The sequence below is a fragment of the Dendronephthya gigantea genome, unplaced genomic scaffold (genome assembly GCF_004324835.1).
Source record: "Dendronephthya gigantea isolate DGI-Jeju-01 unplaced genomic scaffold, DenGig_1.0 000019F, whole genome shotgun sequence".
Lineage (NCBI taxonomy): Eukaryota > Metazoa > Cnidaria > Anthozoa > Malacalcyonacea > Nephtheidae > Dendronephthya > Dendronephthya gigantea.
Window position 1 is genome coordinate 506,147 of NW_021163029.1, and position 15,889 is coordinate 522,035.

Genomic DNA, 15,889 nt, shown 5'->3' on the forward strand with positions numbered 1-15,889 from the left:
GCAATTAGTCGCCGCAAGAGATATCGCTTAAACAGTCCAATATACTTTGAAATGGATTGTATAAGCACACCCTCGTAAGCACGTTTGAAATGGCTTTCACAATCAAATTGTGGGAAACTACTCAGTTATTGTAATATTGTCATTTCAGTCTTAGTTCAGGTTGCATCACACAAAAGAAACAAGAAACTTTCCAAACTCTGTTAAAAATTAGGTTAAAATAACCGTAAATCGCGATGTAATTAGCATTTTGCGGGGGATTGTGGTGAAATCCGTGTGATAATAACAAAATAGGGGTCTAAACAATTGCATGCATATAATTTTTCGGCAAACGAACATTGTTTTTTAGTTCACGTGCATGGCATACGTATTATACCGATTCATTAAATTTTAACAACTTTAATCTTATACATCATAATATCATTATATTTCCTCACAGAACATTATAGACGTCACAAACGAAAAACATCATCTTGCAAACTTAAGATTTTATATATTCCAATAAAACACAGTGACGCACTATTATAGTATAGAGACACGAAAGTCTGGTGACATTTCGACTTTATTCCAAATTAAGGCAAAGTCAAAGTCATTGCATGTCAAACCAAATTATTTATATCTATATGATAAATACTTTGGGATAAAGTCAAAATCTCACCAGAATTTTCGGTCTTGACTTGAGTTTGTAAGATTATGTTATCCGGAGTTTGTTGGCTTCTATATAACACTCTTTCTTCTGCATGGCTCATATAATTCATATGCTATATATTGTTTATGAGAGTTAATTAAATGGGAAAAATAGCCATACTAGTCTGGCCAGCTCACAATGCAGTGCATGGTTTAGTCAGACCTATCTTACATAAAGCGAACCCTCGTAAAATATGGAATCGATCTGAGATCGATCTCACTTAGCGAGTCCGCTTCGAAAGGTGGTCTGATATCAATCTGAGCTAGGTTGGTCTGTTCACTTTCGAACGCGAATTAATGAATATCAATCAACCAAGGCTTCACTCTCTCTTGTTCTTCCTGTCAATTAAATGGATACAATAGGGTTCACCAGATGACTAGAATTTACTAGGATTTTCTAGGCTAGTAACAGGGAACCTAGCGCGCTCGTGAACGCGATTATCTCGGATCGATCTTGCAAAATGTGTTACGAGATGTCCTACCGTATCTTTAGCCAACTGAAATTGCCATGTATTACCGCGATTGTTCATTGGCTCAGTCTCTGCCTCTGGTGATATTTTTTGAAATAGTTTAATTACTTCATATACTGTTTCTTTTGGAATATATTTTTGTGAGAAGAATAAAAATATTATAACTTCATCACATAAAAGTATTCAAGAATCTAACCAACAAATCAAATTTCCGATTTGTCGCATCCTCAACCTAATTTCCTGATTTCGCACGATAACATCCTATTAATTGTTGCGAAATATATGTTTGCAGAAAGAAGACTAATAGAATTCGTTGTTTCGTGGGGAAAGACCACCACCAACCTCCATATTACACCCGATATAATTCATAGCCATAGGCATAGCAATTTCCTTCATTTGAAAATCCCAGGATCCCACTCAAACCGAAGTATATCGCCTTTTCACGATCTCACATGCCTTATGAATACTGGCCTGTCTATACCAATCAGAATCTTAAACCGCGAACGTAAAGAATATTGAACACCAAGAATATTGAAATTAGTTATCGCTGCAAATAAATAAACATTATTGTCCATTAATTATATTCGCATTACCACCTTCAAATATCTTCTCATGTCTGAAGTAGGTTCATCGAATGCTTATACGAGAAAGAAAACGTCTTGACCTTCGACCTCAGAACCTTCGTCGATCAGGAGAATTTACCGTTACGTGCATGTACCACACACAACAGAATATGGATTTTCACTTGCAGAGAAAGAGCTCGCTAGCGAGATTGAATTTTAACAAAATAAATAAAGCTTGACTGTTCTCTGGTCTGATCTATGATTCGAAACCAAAGTTCGAGTTATCCGGGCACATTTGACCAAGGGAAAACAAAATTTGTTCGAATTAGCGAGGAGTTCGAGTTAAGCGGAGTAAATTACTTTAAAAAACATTGTAAAATTCAAGGGGAATTGGATTTAGTTCGAGTTAGCGACGAGTTTGAGACTGAGTTAAGCGAGTTCGAGTTTGCGGTGGACTACTGTATAATCAAATTTGCCTGTCTGTAAAAACGTAAACACAGCTAAACAAAACGATATTTGCGTGTTATAATGTAATTTAGGATTGTTTCCCCTTTATATTTAATTGTGAAGTATGAATTTGATCATTCTATCTTAAAATTGTTAATGCAAATCCGCTAATTTAATTAGTCTTCCGTTCTGCATGAAGGAACTTGATTTGCAATAAATAATAGAATAATATCAATCATCATTTGCGGTAATATCTCTTTCCAATTAAATTAAGTTTCATGAAACTTAATTATTAGCACAAAACTGTTAGCAGAATTGTATAACATACGATTACTGTAACACATTAATCACATCTCACAATTTCAGACTGACCAATAGAAACGCTCTAAAAATAGACATTATGAAAGTAGAACACCAAATATGAATATTTTATGCGCTATAAGCTGGAAATGATATTTTGCCTTCCAAACGAAATCATAGATAGGCACAACTTGCTGTTTGCGGAAATGTATAGTACAAAGAATTCTAGGCGCGGGGGAAATTTGTAATGCATTCAAAAATAACATCAGTGACAGTGGCAGTGCAGGCGTATATAAGCAGGGGCCAGGGCGATCCTTCGTTGAGTTATTTAAGTCACTGAAAGTGAGACAATATATAACATTGTAGAAGAAAGTTAGGATATATACAAAGTGAGATAATATATAACATTGTAGAAGAAAGTTAGGATATATACAAACATCAAGAGAAAAGAAAACATGGAACTCTCGAAATATATATTTAACGAGGGTAAATGGATAATGATTAATGTAAGTGTTACTATATTATTGTGAATTGTTTTCACCCATATGGCTATATCTTTACCATTGGCTCTGATATTCGAAGTACACATGCTTGCTAATTACATATGTATATCAGAGAGTTTGAAAATGGTTGTAGATCACTAAAACACCTTTCTACAGATGATCACTTTTTGTGCATGGCATTTAATATCGAATAATTCTCAGGAAAATTACACCATGGAAATGGAAACTTAGGAAATATTTTGAACGCTTAAGGCTAAGCACCGGAGGATATCAAGGCTAAGCACGAGGAACTAGTTAATTATAATTTAATTGCCTACAAATTTTATTGCTGATTTCCCGCAGAAAATAAGCCAATTACATTTAAATATGATCACACACAAAGTATGGCATCAGATTGAAATATAAATGTCTTCAATGTAAGTCGTTAAATATTGTGGCTCAAAATTTAGCTTGACCACGGTGGTACTCCAAGTAGTTCAAGTCCTTTCTATACGCGTGTGTCTTAAACTTATCTGACCGCACCTGAGTCATATGCGGTTTACGTCGTGCTATTTATTTTCAAATGAATAGTTTATCTAGATGGCAAGTTAAAGTAATAAATGATAGCATTTTAAATGACTCCTAACGTTTCGGATAATCCAGCTGTAATGACTTATATTTATATGAAGGAATGCACATTGTTTATAATTTTTTTTCTGTTCTCACGCAGTTGTTAGTACTACTTACCCAAACGTCGGCGCATCCTGGACTGAATGCTAGGGGCAATACTGGATGTGTTAATTCGTCTACTCTTCATGCTAATTCTGACCCACAGACGTTTGAACTCGAATGTAAAAAAGGTTGCCACAACGTAACGCGCAAGGTCACATTCGCAATTACAAAGGAGATTGTCGTGGCTTGCACGGAGACATCACTTAAGGACACCAGTAAATACACAGTGGGTTTATTTAGTGGCAAAGTGAACCAAGTCTGTAAAAAAGGTCTCAAAGCATTCAAGCACAATGTCACAGTCTTGGAGAAGGTTGGAGATTATTACAAACCAGTAAAAAGAGAGATTCTAATTGAATGCAAAAAAGACTAACTGAGACATCGGAACCGCCATGACGTTAATGAAGATAATTATTTATATATGTAGTGCATGAAAATGTCTGTATATAGCTAAGACCTATTTAAATATTCTTATTTAAGATAATGTAAAATAATTTATTTGTTTTTTTGAGTCAGTAAGAAAGGTACATACGCAACGCATCAAAGCCGCTGATCTCACAATCAGTTATACATGCACAAACTCAAAGAATACAGCACATGCCATCTTCGACGATATGAAATATCTAATTTAATTAAATCACCATGCGATGTTAAATTTTACATAATAATTTACAGAAATACAATAATAATTTATTTTTCTTGTAAAATGGCTCAGTCTATATGGTAAAAAATATGTATTGTTTTATTAATCGATCGCAGGGAATGTTTTTACAATACTTTTTGGGAAAACTTAGCATCAAATGTGGTATAACAACTTCGGCAATGAAGTATAGTGAATGCTGGGTACAAGAACATACGATAGGTTGCATGGTAACCAAGTTCATTATATCACAATCATTGTACTGCAAAACTAAATTGATCTCAACTATCCATAAAAAATTATGCATAACAATGCATAACAGCAAAGATTTGCAGAATTAAAAAGCATTTAGAAGTGCGGCCGGGTAATAAACCAAATGTCTTTCGAGCATTACTGCATAATATGCTTTTGGCATTTCTATATTGAGATGCTAAAATCAAGGTATACAACAACCTAGCCCCAGCTAGGTAAGGAAATTTCAAACGCTTGGCGTATATAAATACCATTAGACTGTCTGTATGTGTATTTGCTTTGGCTATTTTGAAAGTAATAGTGAGTTGTTTTTCGCTCTCATTATCTTTCCTTAAAAATACTCAACATATTTTGAATAGTCTGACACGCATGTATGAAGATGCAAACAACGATATATATATATCAGGTGTGGGCGTTTTTAGCTTGCGTGACTTTTCGCTTTTCATTGTGTTCTCAAAGCACTTCCCTAAACATATAAAAATAGTGTTTTTCGGGGCCAAACCTTACAACTAGTGTGGTCGGCAGGATGCGGGAGAGATAAAGAGGATATGCTCATCGCATGGAACGGCAAAAATTTGCCGAACGAAATTGACGACACGATGATTGAGGAAGCGGAATTAAGTAGCTCAAATAAATAAAACAATATTTTCGGTTTATTCAAAAGGCAAAATGATATATAATAAAACAGAACGTTAGGAACGATTTAAGAGTGGCAACAGGCACAGCATATTCAATAATCTAGCTAACGCAATTATTTAGCCACTTCATATCCTTGAATCGCGGTCGGATATGAATGGAAAACTCAAAATACATTCTAAAGCCATGGAATTCATGATGCAGAAGTAGACACAGGAAGGGCAACCACGCCTTAGAAGATTGCACCAATTTAATAGCAGCGTCACTCGAAGAATTCAAAAAAGAAATAAGAAAGAATTTGAACGGGAAATAACAAAGTCAAAGATGAATGAAAAAGATCCCCAATCACGACTCGAGGCTCATTAATATCTCAAACTCCAGTTTTCCCAAAAACACGTGTTGAAATGAAAAGACCTTTAGACCTACTAAGTATATTTGTTGAGGACACCATGCAGGGCTGGTGTCAACCTAAACGCCATGCATGCCCCAAAATGCTTATAAATAAACAGCATGCATGCAGCAATGTCGTACAAAATGTTGAATTCGCCCAAAGACGATTAGCTCGACGATGTAAAAGATAACTAAAAGATGAACAATTGCTTACAAGGCATTTTATTTGTCAGTAAACATTCGACAATGCACGACCATCGCCTATAGTTGCGATATATAAGAACTTGGCTCAAGCACTAGTAATCCGCAGCCGTATTGCCGTACAGCCGTATATACATATACAGTATATATCCATGGTTGCAAACAAGACGGGCACAATCTGTCTTATTGGCTGCAACACGGATTCTATAAGACCAAATAACGGATGAGCTAGCTGACAAATAAGGAAGACAATACCCAACAAGAAATTCTATACGCATACTGCACAAGGAGAACTACGCGCAGAGAATTGTCATGAGTATGGCAAACTGAGAAAACAACTTTTCGACATTAAATACTGTGAATCATTCACCAATAACGCTTGATTCACTCTTAATTCCCTCTTACTTGATCGCGAAATTGTTGATAATTTAGGCAAATTGAACTCGAGAATCAGCCAGTCATCGCTGAAACATAACCATGAGGCTTTTTAAAAAACTTCAGCTTTTAGCCAAATATTTCCCCGATACGGCGCACACCTATAGTCTATATACTTATTTTTTTGAAAGTTAGTAGTGATCAATGGTTAACTTGATTTGAAAAAAAACCCAGTTAATACTACTTTCATAAATCAATGATTGTGCATGCTTGTAAATTAAGTGTTAGGCATGGAGTGGTAAACAGGACGGTTAATTTCAAACTGAATTGAAAACACTCCGCCGAAACGAAATACTGGATGAAAAAGACAGGCTGTGAAAAATTACGGGATCCACTCACGGTAGTGTTTTAATAAAATATAAAACAATAGAAAGTATAGTAACAAGGCGCACAGAGTGGTCGTATTGTCTTGTATGATTTTCGCTTTTTGTTGTTGCTATTGTGTACATAAGAAAGGACTTTCCTATGTGATTTTAAATATAAAACCGATTGACGTCAGAAATATGTTGATACTTGACATCAATTTAGACACTTGATTTCCTGTCTATAAAATCTCATAAAGTATAATAATATATTAAGTAATCTTGAAGGTATGCCAGCAATGTATAGATTTATGTAAAGGGGATAGGGAGGCGGGTTTTATGATGTTTCTCGACCCATTTAGAAGTAAACGGCGTATACTAGTCAATTATAGATTATCATTCAATCGAATTAGTGTGATTTACCAATGGCGACCGACGTCTTATAATTGTGAGCTTGCCAGCGCGCGCATGCAATAAATATATGTTATATACCTTACGTTCCACGTGTCCCTAGGGAAGCATGCATGCATGTATGCATATATGCGTTCGAACAAAAATTTAGATTTAGGACGAAAACGGAATTGAAATGGATATATTTAAAACAGTATATTAAGAAATTAGAGCATTATTCCATATAATAATATTTAAATCTTTCAGATATTCACCGTAGCCACAGCTAGCCATGCAGTAATATCGAAATACATTACCTTTGCGAACTTTACATAAATTATTGCTTACATGTTCCAATATACGTAACGAACCAAAACAAGACTTGGATATTAACTAACGCTTAATTACATCAATATGAATAAAATATACAACAAAATAATTGTGGGGATATGGAACAATAAATTAGTGTTATTTTCAGGGTATTAATTACATTGGTTTATTCGAGACTGATGTTGAAACTAATTAAAACTAAAGCGAATTCAGTCTAAAATTGCACAGCTGCATGGGGTTAAATCAATTTCTAAATCAACAGTGAAAGAGTAGATATTCCAATGGTAAAAAGATATTTTAGTCATAGAGTAATGTAGTTACAAACAGACAATCTCTGTTACAAATAAACATGAACCTCTCAGGAATTTCTCCAATATAATTAACAAACACTTTTTTAATGATATCAATAATTTACACCCAACATAACAGCCAATATACTATTATAATAATATAAACTGGAAGATGCTATTTTTGGTATACATACAGGAAGGTGGGTTACAGTAAGCACGTTACATTATGTCTACATCCAATTAAATCAATATTATAATTTGCTAAAAGCAATATTTCTACTTCCTACACATTGCATGAGTCTGATGTTAAAGATGTAATAAGGAATGATGAATGTTAAAAAATGGGGTAATGATGTTAAAAATAGTTGGATGGCAACGGTATATATAAACGATTATCTTCCCGACAGTAACACAGTACATCAAATTTGGGGTAAAATCAAAATCAATCTAATTAAATCAATTCATCCAAACCGTTGAAATTACAATCAAGATGTGGATTATTTCAAGAGCATTTTCATGGCGTCATATTATTAAGATCAATGTAAGTACACTTAATTCGACTAACGAAAGTTATAAAACTTTGTAAGTCTTCTCGCAATTTATTTTCAGAATCCCGTGCAGTGTTTATATAATTTCCTGATGGTTATTAAAAAAAGTATAAATTTACAATGACGTACACCATCACATTAAATATTTTAAATACAATACTTATTAGTATATCGGTGAGATTTGAATGGTTGAAGATCACTAAAATAATTTTTTATAGATGAACATTTTTTGTGCATAGCATTTAATAATATGCTTCTCAGTGAGATATTGTAGTTGCGAAAGGATAATTGGTTTATCCAAATTTGTAAATATATTTTGAGATACTGCATGTTCGCCTATGCCATGTTCAATGACAGTGTTGAACGCTTAAGGCTAAGCACGAAGTTACTTAGCTATAGTTGATTAATTTTGTTGCTTATACGCGAAATTTAAGAAACCATGCACATTCTCGACTGTAATCTTTCATTTGCCGCAAAAAATAAGCCAATTATATACATAGCTACATTTGAATATATTCTTAAAATTAAAGAAAAATCAACGTGATTGTCCTGACTAAAGGCTCTGTTACATGGCGCAATTTTTCCTGTAACTTGCAATGCAATTATACTTTTAAGGGATGTAAATTTGGAAACTACGAAACGCTTATGTCTATTTCTCTCTATTTACGTTTCTTGCTTACACTTACATTTTGAATACTCTGTACTAATTTACATCTCTTACAGTGTAACATCACTAACATGGCTTAAGTAACGCCGCGTGGAATAGCTGGTGTCAGATTAAAATATATTTGTAAACAAAGTCGTTAAATATTGTGTCGGTGCTACTCTGAGTTACGACCTAGCATGCTCAAAAATTAGCTTGACCACGGTGGAAATAGAACCGCCGCGACCTTTGATTTGCTAGTCCAATGCTCTTTCGGAACTGAGATACTTCAGGAACTCAATCACGTCTCCTCTACATGTGTGTGTTTTAAACTTATCTGATACGTGAGTCATATATAATGCTGTTGTTGTTGTGGTATTTGTTCGTTGTTCGTCTCATAACATAATGTGCAGTGTATCTAGATTATAGATTAAAGCATTCTGAACGGCTCTTAATGCATCTCGTGCTGTAACGACATTGAAGGAATTAATCCACATTATTTATTCATATTTTCTGTTCTCGCGCAGTTGTTGGTACTAATTGCCCTGACGTCAGCGCATCCTGGATTCAATGCCAGAGGCAATACTGGATGTGTTAAATCGTCTACTTATCGTAAAGATGTTTTTCCAAGGACGGCCGAGCTCGAATGCGAGAAGAAAGATTGTCATAAAGTAATGCACGAGCTCACATTCGCAATCATAGTGAAAAAGAAGATTGTCGTGGCTTGCACGAAAACACAACTTGAGCAAACCAGTAAACTTGCAGGAATTCTTTCTAGTGGCAAAATCTACCGTGTCTGTAAAAATGGTTTCAAAGCATACAAGACAAATGTCACAGACTTAGTGAAGCAAAGTAATTATTTGGTACCAATAAAAAAAGAGGTTCTAATTGAATGCAAATAAGCCTGAAACATCAGAAAATGCCGAGTTTTAATCTATAATAATAGTAAGGGAAAATATTTAAAGATTATTTATATTATAATATAGTGAAAACATTTTTAAGACCTATTTATATTTACTTCTTTAAAATAACGTTAAGTATTTTGTATAGTTTTAACTTAATAATAATAAATAATAATAAACCACAATTCTTTACAGCATTAGCTCAGATTTTGCTTTAGCATGTCTATCGCATGCACGAGACGTTAAAATCAAGATATATTAAATAATCCATGCAGGTAAGGAAATTTCAAACGCTTGCCTTATAAATATACAATTATAATGTCTGCGCATTTCTTGCGGCTATTTTGGAAAGTAATAGTGGCTAGTTTTTCGCTCTTATTATTGAACAGGTGTGGGCGTTTTTGGCTTGCGTGATTTTTCACTTTTCATTGTGTTCGTGTTCTTATTATAAGAAAGAACTTCCATGGCGTATAAAAATAGTGTTTGTTGGGGCCAAACCTTACAAGTGTTGTGGTCGGAAAGGCTAAAGAGGAAATGCTGATCACAAGATCACAATAAAGGAACGACAGAAACTTGCCGAACGAAATCGACGACACGTAATTGGAATTAAACAGCTTAAATAAATAAGGATATTTTATACTTACTATAACAAAAGTCCATAAAATATAGTATGAAAGTATAATATCCAAACTAAATGCTATTTTCCTGATACTATGGATGTATATGCATAGAAACAACATGAGTGAAGCATATATATTTGCCTAGTATGGATTTTTAAGAAAATTTCTAGTGAGAAATACTTTTATGAATACTGATACATGTATGTCAGTATGTATACATATCCACGCACGATCCAAGGCTGGGACGTGTGAGCGGAAATGTTTGACCTTACATACATGCATGCCTGCACATATCATTAGCTATATATAAGAAGAAAGCGTTGGACGCAAAATGTACAATGGCGATATTTAAGTACAAATGTGTTTGCCTGCATGATGAACGTTTCAAAAAAAGGGAAGATAAAGAAAAGCAACTGAAAACCAATTTACAAAAATCTTCATAGTATTATCAGTTTTTAAGTGCATGATATGTTTTTATATATGGCGTTTAGTAAAAGCAATATAGGCATATAGCAACACTTGCATGGGTTTCACTTTTAAAACTGACTTCCATACTCCAGAGATACACAGAGCTCAGTGGGGTTTTGAGGATTGTACATGCAAATCATAGAGCAATATAAATATGCATATGCAGGCAGTTGAAGTTTGTTAATTCATCGACTTTTAAAATTTCATAATGATAAAATTAAGGACATCAAAGCCTATAGCTACTGGGCGATCCTTTATTTTTGCGACTGCATGCATCATGTTTTAACAGTATTTAAATAAGTGTTTTAGGATAGAAGAATTTTAGAATTAGGATAAACTTCAAGACTTATTGCTGCCTCTAATGCACACTAAGGTATTGAATGATTGGGGGAAGTGACATCATTTTAACATTATTTATTTATTTCACACTATTTAACGATAACAAAACGCCTGCTCAGGCGTTCACTCGGGCTACAAGTTATATGACGTATAATCTAATGTTTTCAAAACGGTCGTGACACCCGCGCGAGAAACGATCCTAGGACGATTTTGATTCGTTCGAAGACTTCTAGCCGCCCGTGAAGACTTTGTCCTCACTTTTCATTGCCCGCTATTTTATTTGCATTTTGAATCAATCCGATATCGCGTAATCAAGACAAATCCGATGTCATATGTATATCGAATCAACGTAGATAATCCGGTACGAAAACTGATCCGGTATCGTGTAAGCAAGACAAATCCGATACCATATGTATATCGAATCAACGTAGATAATCCGGTAACAACACTAATCCGTTATCGTGTAAACGCTAGTTCACACTCAGGAAAAATCTCCTTTGGATCGGAACGGACAGGAAAATATCCTTTGCCGGTGAGCTCTTAGGCAGCGTTTATACAAAGGAAACTTTCCTGTCCTGTCCGATCCAAAGGAGAATTTTCCTGAGTGGAAACTAGCCTTAACTGGGGCCCTTATTGCCTCTCCTTAATTGATTGCTTTTTTCCAATAACTTTGGAAAAGTTACTTTAAACAATAACTTTATGGTTTCCGTTTTAGAATGGCCTGATCCAAACACGAGCCGAAGATTGTTTTATAACTGAAATAAACACAACAAGGATATGCTCCAAGTTGTATACAAGGCCCTGTCCTTGGGTGGCCTGATCAATAAGTACACGATTCTTAAACAGCGATTAAAAAACTGAGTTTGTACTTACAGGAGTTGCACCAAATTCTTCATGTTTTCGTAGACTGCAGATAGACAAATAATCAAAAGGTTTGTCAACTGCGGAAAAATAAAATATTTATAAAATAAGGTGAGCAAACGTCGTATACAGCAGTGACAGAAAGAATCACAGTTCATCCATATCAATTTGCATGCTTGCTGTCGACGATAAAGTCATCGCTCTAATGACATGTTTACGTTTAAGCCATAATCATCATTAAAGGTAAGGGTTAGTTTATACGTCGCATTTTGGTGGCGTAAATGCTAAATTAAACAATAAAAAGCTGGCAAAAAGCCTCGTTATCTTGTTTAAATTGCATTTGCAACTTCTATATGGCTATAGAGTAGAACTGATAAAAAATGACAATACTGCAAAATGCACTTTAAGTAACTTTAAGTTCTCTTAAAAATGCACGTTAAGAATTCAAGCAATGTCATTGGTCGAGAGCCATGATCTATTGGAGGATATATGCAAGGAATGACGTCACAGAAAATTTTAAAGAATTTGGTTATCGCTTGTTTTTTTGTCAGCTAATCACATTTTAGTACGTGTCTTAAGCTAGCCAATAGCATTTGTCAATGCTATAGATCATGTACGCGTATTTGTAAACACAATGACGTCATAACGTCAAATCACAATGACGTCATAACGTGTCACGCTATTTATTTGTCAATTAAATATATTATAGTGCTTGTATTTTGTTAGATTAGTATTGTACTTTAATTTACGCGATCTAAAAAAATGGGTTTTCCCGTTGCCTAAAAAAACTGGGTGAAAAATGACAAGAATTTCTTGGGAATATAATTAATCTTACCAGCATTCTTTCGAAGTTTCTCTATAAGTGACGTCTCGCCTCTGCACAAGGACATGTAGTTCCAATGAGTGATAACACAAATAGATGTTCCTGAAGCATCTCCAATTTCACCTGGAAAACAAAGCGAATATATTTAAAGTACAATGAATCTTCTTATCTCGCAGGAAAAACGACAATTGCGGCTAGTTATTATAGCAAAGTTATTGCAAATATCGACGCATATTTCACATCTATACTGGTTAAAACTCTATACAACCTAATCGAAAAAAAATTAAGCAAATGGCTGTTCATATATATTTTTTTAGAGGAAGCATCAAAAGTGCCGCGTCTACCCGTTCAAAATGATAAATATAATCATGTCTTTGGATATGGAACAATTTTGACGAAAGAAATTAGCATGAATACGATTTAACTCAAATGATAGCTCACGAGCAAGAAAAACAAGATCGGGTCTGTTATAGCCTTACCTTCAAACGCCGGCAAGAGAGGCATAACAATGAAAACCTTGAAGTTTTCGCCATTACTGAAAAGGAAAATCCAACACGGTCAAGCATTGCGTTTGACAGTAATGCGGATTAAGGTTCCGTAGATACTCGCTTTATAATAGCTACAACAGTGCCATTAATTGAGTACTGATAAAAATCATTATTTTCAAAACTGGTCGTCGGGTTTATCATGTTATCTAGTTTTTCATGTTGAGAACTTGTTCTTTTGTGATTTTACGTATGAAGAATAATATAATTTAAATTCAATACTTGATTCAATAACATTAGATCTATTTTGGGGTGTTTTTTGGCGTGATCTAAAGCAAATACCGAATGTTTTCATTCTTGCAATAGTACGAATATTTTCATTTTTTATTAGAAACATTCATTATTAGTAAAATATGTTACTCGAAACCTGCGCCAAATATGACATGTCCTATAGATCTTTTCGTTAATTATATGTCACAATGTTATTGTTTTAAATTTAGATCCACCTTAAATGAGATGGATTTCAAGTTTTACTCTAACAAGCTATGTGCTTGCAAAGATGCAAAACACCCTTCTTCAACACATGCGTGAAAAAAACACGAGAACGAGGCTCCCGGTCGTCGCATCTGGGCCTCGTTCTCGTGATGGCATATTTCCACATTTATTGGTCAAAATAAAATATTATTTTTCATGCATGTGTTGAAGCACAATGTGGTTGAAGAGATTACAAGATGTTTACTTGTGTGCACGTGTAATTCGCTCCACCAATGCGTCTCCGACGATATTCTTAACATCAGGAGGAAGTGACGTGATAAAAAATTGATTCTAAAGAAATACAGGAAATAACTGCATGGGTGGAACGCGTTTCAGACTAAATGATTACAACATGCACTTATTACAACTAAAGGCTTACAGTACTAAAGGCTTACTTTACCTCGATGTAAATGTAATGTTTGGATGTTTTTATCAAATGAATGTAAGCATTGTATATTGACGACTCGCTTGGACAGCCCGCTGACCATTCTCCCACAGAACGAAGTACCTACAGCAAAAAACCTAATGATTAGTGGCGATTAATAAATAGCACGAGTTTTAAGATCTGTGGAACGTTATAGTTATTTGCCTTGCGTTCACCAAAAATGTAACTATTTTTTACACGACAAAAGGAGTTTAGAATGACAAATGATAAATCTGGTATACAAATCACGTACAAACCTGACAATTGATATTGCTAGTTTTAAGTCCATCTGGAGCGGTGTCAACAAGACCGGTATAGGTTTTTGGGAGGAGTAGAGGGAAGAATGAATCTGCTTTCTTTTTCTCTAACTATAGAATTAAAACACAACACATATTTAAAATTGTATACCTAGCTTTGATGGAAAGAACAGAGAAGTAAAAAATCTAACTGTATCTCAGAAATTGAAACATAAAAATTGATGTTGAAGAATAACAATGCATAAGCTAGGTGCTATATACATGCACATGTTTAACACGCTACGTGAATAAATGTGTTATTGTCAATACCTTGGTAAAGTTCCACCTTTGAATAAAATGTCTGGCAACATCTCTTGCTACTTGGCCCCAGATACAGACAGCAACATCATGCCAAGGCATTCTGTTTGTACTACTTCTATCAATGATATCTACGAATCAAAGGTTCAAATCAGAGATAAACAAGAGGCAGAGAAAAACATTGTAAACTGACAGTGTATTGGTAATCCCTAAGTAATCCACAGCACGTTGAGCAAACCAGTCATTGCCCTTTTCGTGTTTGTGCCAAAATAGGGATCAAATTATATAAGTATTCATATAGGCATATACGTAAAAGCTGGGTCCCCAGAACTGCAGAAAAGATGTGAACGAGTAATATGTTACAATGCTCTGCATGATGTGTACGATGACGGTTTATGTTATATGAAAATGATCAAATTAGCAGAATAATGACGTGATAATCTCACGTGATCGAAAATGCTAAAATCTTCGATCCTCACACCATAGACAATCTAGAAGACTGTCTTCCGGATTGTCTATGCTCACACGCAGTGGAAGAATAATCTTATAGCTACCTTGCTCAGGTTTATGTAAATCGACAAAATCTTTTATAATCGGATTGGAATAATCCTTCCCCCTCCACAGCCGTGCTCGTCCCAGCAATTTCCTTGACCGAGAAATTTTAGCTTCCTTCGTCTTTGTCCTTTCCTCTGTTATTTCGCTAAAGTTTGGTATTGCATTCGCTGTGGCAGTCATGAAAATGTTTCCGATATTTGCTATTACCTTTTCCTACAATATAAAGAATTTTAGTCTAGAAGGGTAATGAGTAGTTATAACCACATCTTGGGTTCCATTGCATGCATTAAATGTAGCTAAAGTTAATTCACGTATAGTTAGCGCAAATTTCAACCAATAACAGTCGAAGAATTTGTAGTTAACTATCTAACAGCGAAACGTAGTTGAGGGTATTTGTTTGCAGTCCAAAGCATGCCGCCTCGAAGAAGGAAAAAGCTGTTTGGATACAAGCTTACATTACCCGAAAAAACTAGCAGAATTCGCGCTAGGTACGTAACACACTCAGTGTCACCCACTAGGTGGTTGATAGAAAACTAGAACTCATAGGCCTACATACTTCAGTTGCATGGGAGTATAGTATAGTGGCCTTTTC

At 34.8% G+C, this 15,889-nt stretch overlaps 1 protein-coding gene across 1 annotated transcript in view; it reads right to left on the minus strand.

The window, feature by feature from the left end:
- The window catches only part of LOC114521076 (phospholipase D1-like), a 35,619-nt gene that overhangs the window by 9,143 nt on the left and 10,587 nt on the right, over positions 1-15,889 (minus strand). The window contains exons 12-19 of the mRNA XM_028541480.1: positions 15,297-15,510; positions 14,755-14,873; positions 14,446-14,556; positions 14,165-14,272; positions 13,970-14,055; positions 13,225-13,280; positions 12,758-12,868; positions 11,935-12,002 (exon numbers count right to left, since the gene is read on the minus strand). Of these exons, the coding sequence (XP_028397281.1) occupies positions 11,935-12,002; positions 12,758-12,868; positions 13,225-13,280; positions 13,970-14,055; positions 14,165-14,272; positions 14,446-14,556; positions 14,755-14,873; positions 15,297-15,510 (873 nt within the window). The remainder of the gene's footprint in view (positions 1-11,934; positions 12,003-12,757; positions 12,869-13,224; positions 13,281-13,969; positions 14,056-14,164; positions 14,273-14,445; positions 14,557-14,754; positions 14,874-15,296; positions 15,511-15,889) is intronic.